General features: G+C 48.7%; 1 protein-coding gene across 1 annotated transcript in view; it reads right to left on the bottom strand.

Moving 5' to 3' along the window:
- TMEM132D (transmembrane protein 132D) overlaps positions 1-4,139 on the bottom strand; it is an 896,829-nt gene that overhangs the window by 12,328 nt on the left and 880,362 nt on the right. Inside the window, exon 6 of the mRNA XM_010841263.1 lies at positions 2,116-2,321. Coding sequence (XP_010839565.1) covers positions 2,116-2,321 — 206 coding nt within the window. The remainder of the gene's footprint in view (positions 1-2,115; positions 2,322-4,139) is intronic.

Below are 4,139 nucleotides of genomic sequence, written 5' to 3'. Positions count from 1 at the left end.
GGCAAGAGGAGAAGGGGACAACAGAGGATGAGATGGCTGGATGGCATCACTGACTTGGTGGACGTGAGTCTGAGTGAACTCCGGGAGATGGTGATGGACAGGGAGGCCTGGCCTGCTGCAATTCATGGGGTCGCAAAGAGTCGGACACGACTGACCGACTGAACTGAACTGAACTGATGGTAACAGCAGAAGTTACAGGATGTCACTTTCAAAATCAGATTTTAAGATACTTTCTTGTTTGGCTCTCTTTCCTTGGTTCTTCTCTCTTGCTTGCCCTGATGAAGCCAGCTGCCATGCTGTGGGAAGCTCTCTGAGGACATCCCACAGCTAGAAACTGAGAAGCCTCTGGCCAACAGCCAGTGAGGAACTGTGGCCCTCAGCTCAATAGCCTGTGAGGAGCTAAGACTGGCCAGCAACCATATGAGCTCAGTTGCAGGTCCATCCCCACCGAGCCTCATGATGAGACCACAGCTCTGACTGACAACTGGATGGCAGCCTGAGAGAGACCCAAGCCTTGCCTGGGTTCTTGATGCAGAACTGTGAGATGACAGGTTTTTCCTTTAAGCCACTTGGTTTTGGGATAAGCCATTATATCATGTCACGGTAGTCAATACAATAAGGCTCTGGATGACCAGTGTAGCCCTATAAACCAATACACAAGGAAAGTGAGCGTTTCACTCAAGGTGTTTGGTGACGATAAATGTTGAAAGAACAAGGATGGTGGCCAGGAAGCAGATGTTAGTTGTTCCCTCATCATCTGATGCCTTATGCACTCTCTCAGCCCTTCCCAGCACCATCACAATCGCCATCAAACCAGCTGTTGATTCCTTGAAATAGTTCTGTAGCTGAAAAGTTGTGACAGCATCTGGACTGTCCATAAAGAGACTCAGCCAGGTCTTTCTTTTTCCCTTTTTTCAGCCAAACAGCATGTGGGATCTTAGTTCCCCAACCAGGGATTGAATCTGCACCCCCTGCATTGGAAACATGGCATCTTAATCACTGGATCATGAGGGAAGTCCCCAATTCTTTGGTGAGTCCCTCCCTGCAACTGCCTCCCCTCAGGAGCATCAATAACCATGCTGAATTCCATTCTTCCAACTCAACATTAGAAACCCCTGTGGTTAAGAAAAAGATCGTGTCTGAAACCATCTTCCAATTGCACATGGAACCCAAACCTCCATTCCTGAAGTCATGCCCTCTCCCAGGGGCCACAAGAACTCAAAGGGGTGGACTTCCAAGGGTAAGAATGTGAAAGCTATCCCTCACATAAGTACCAATTTTCTCCTCTCTGTTGAGTACCCAGACTCCAGGAATATTTCCTTGTCTAATTCTGCACTTTCTACAAGTCACTTGTATGTGATTCTTTGAGCATGGGTCTCTCTGAGATGATAAAGTTCTCTGAACAAAATTCTCTTTTTATCTGATGCCCACTTATTTGCCTCATGTGGGTAGTGCAGACTTGTCATTCCATCAAACACCATCAGAGTGATGCACTAGGCATACAGATGACAAGCTTTGGACTTCATCTCCCCAAGGGAAAGTAATCTCAGAGTTTCTGGGCTGGGGCACAAAGAGACTGCCCAGGTCAGGCAGCATCTGTTCAGACAGGTCTCTAGTGAACCTCTATGGCTTGGGTCCTCCCAGATCAATTCTCCCTTCTCCTGATATTGATCCCTTGGTTTAGGCAGGGTTGACCTTCTTTCTTTAGTTCCTCTGGCTCCAGCCTAGCTGGTCAATCAGTGTATTCTGTCTACCCCCCTTCTCCTCCTCCTCGTCTACAGTGATTAGATCAGGCATGGACACACAACCCAAGTAAGAATAACACTTAACTCCAAGTCTCTAGTAGGAATTATTGGGGAAGAGAGGATGTACTTTTTTCAGAGTCACAAAGAAGGTAGACTAGAAGTTTGGAACCGCAGGAGCAAAACTTGATAGGGAATGAAGCTGATATAAAGCAAATTGGAGCTGAGAAGGGGATAGAGACACACACCCCTAGGCTACCCCTGAACCCCTGGAATGAGACATGCCTGAAGTTAGCTATCCTGTAAATTTCCACCTTTAGGCTAAGCATACTTGACCTGGGTTTCTGCTGTGGAGCCTGATCAGCACACCCACCTCTTGTTGGAGACGATGGGGACTCTCCAGCCCTTGATCTGGTTGAGCTCAGTGTCCGAGATCTCGATCTGCAGGGGCAACCGGGGCACCCATACCGTCATCTCCAGAGGAGTGTTCAGGTGCTGGAAGGTGAAGTTCACCACCACGCCCACCTTGCCCTTCATTTCCTTCCCATTGACAAAGATGTAGTCACATCTGTCAGAAACCTGGAAGAAGAGAGAGAGTGGTAGGGGACCCATGAGTGAGTTTTTATCACACCGCAAAGTGGTAGTGGAGAAGACTCTTGAGAGTCCCTTGGACGGCAAGGAGATCAAACCAGTCAATCCTTAGGGAAATCAACCCTGAATATTCATTGGAAGAACTGATGCTGAAGCTGAAGCTCCAATACTTTGGCCACCTGATGTGAAGAGCTGACTAACTGGAAAAGACTCTGATGCTCGAAAAGATTGAGGGCAAGAGAAGTGGGCAACAGAGGATGAGTTGGTTGGATGGCATCACTGACTAAATGGACATGAGTTTGAGCAAACTCAGGGAGATAGTGAAGGACAGGGAAGCCTAGCATGCTGCAGTCAATGGAGTCACAAAGAGTCAGACATGACTTAGTGACTGAACAGCAACAACACAGGAACAGCAAGAGAAAGCAGAGGAGAAAACTGAAGTGCCATAGCTCTTTTGGGGTCACGACCATGAGAAGTAAGTGGACGCTGCTTTTTTTTTGGCCACACCACATGGCTTGTGGGATCTTAATTCCGAATCAGGGATCGAACCGCGCGCTTGGCAGTGAAAGCACAGAGTCCCAACCACTGGGCTGCCATGGGATTTCCTGGATACTGGTTTTTGCTTTCTGATACAGCAGAGGCTACAATGACAGATACCATGGGCCCCACCCACCTCTCCTTCGAGCTCTTTGACTAGTTGAGGTCATCCCCACTGGCTGCAGGTGTTCTGCTGATAATTTATGCTGCACCTCCTCTGGGAGATTGCTCTTAGGTGATGGAGCCGTACCTGCAGAGTTACTTGCATGTTATATACCACCCATCCCATCCCGTCCCATCACATCGCATCTCTTTGCCCAGTGATGACTTCCTGGTTTGCCTGAAGGAGGAACAAACTGCGTGTTAACACATCCAGGCACAGGTTAGATCATTTCATCCTCAGAACAACCCCGAGACGGGTGTTAGTCCCATATTCCAGATGAGGAAACTGAGAGTAGAGGAGTTTGACCACAGTCCCCTGCTGGGCAGGAGCAGCCATGAATCAGCCCTGGGGTCTGGTTTTGGAATCCACATTCTCACCTCGTGCTGGTGTATGGGACGGCTCCTCTCTGCCCACGTTTGAGAGAAGAGCCAAGTTCAAAGCACCTTGTCCCCTCATCTTTGTGTCCCAGCTCTGCAGGGGAGCCCATGCTCGTCCTAAACAAGACTTGGGGCAAAGCTCCGGAGTTGTGCGATAGGATGAATGATGGCCCTCAACGATACCAAGTCCTAACTTCTGGAACTGGTGCATTAGTTTATTTGGCAAAAGTGACTTCACGGGTTTGATGACGTTAAGGGTCTTGAGATGAGCAGGTAGTCCGAGATTATCCAGGTGGTCCCTAAATGTAATCTGAGTGTCCTTATAGGAAAGAAGCAGAGGGAGATTTGAGAACCTCGGGCGGAGGAAGGCTGTGTGTCGCCAAAGCAAGATGCTACATGGCCAGTTTTGTGGATGGAGGAAAGGGTCAAGGAGCCCAAAGAAAGCATCTCGAGGAACTTGGGGAGTCAGGGACTGTTCTCTCCTCTAGAGTTTCAGGGTTCAGGGGGAGTGCAGCCCTGCTGACACCTTGTGAAGCTGATGAAGGGTTTCTTCTCTCAGAACGTGTGGGGGAATACACGTGTGTGGTTTTCAAGAAACTTCTATTTATTTATTTTTGACTTGTGGGATCTTAGTCCCCCAATCAGGGATTGAATCCACACCCCCTACAGTGGAAGTGCAGAATCTTAACCACTGAACCACCAGGGAAGTTCCTCTCCATGGCTTTTTTC

This window comes from Bison bison, unplaced genomic scaffold (assembly GCF_000754665.1).
Source record: "Bison bison bison isolate TAMUID 2011002044 unplaced genomic scaffold, Bison_UMD1.0 scf7180017864160, whole genome shotgun sequence".
NCBI classification, from domain to species: domain Eukaryota; kingdom Metazoa; phylum Chordata; class Mammalia; order Artiodactyla; family Bovidae; genus Bison; species Bison bison.
This window is presented reverse-complemented; position numbering and strand designations above follow the sequence as displayed.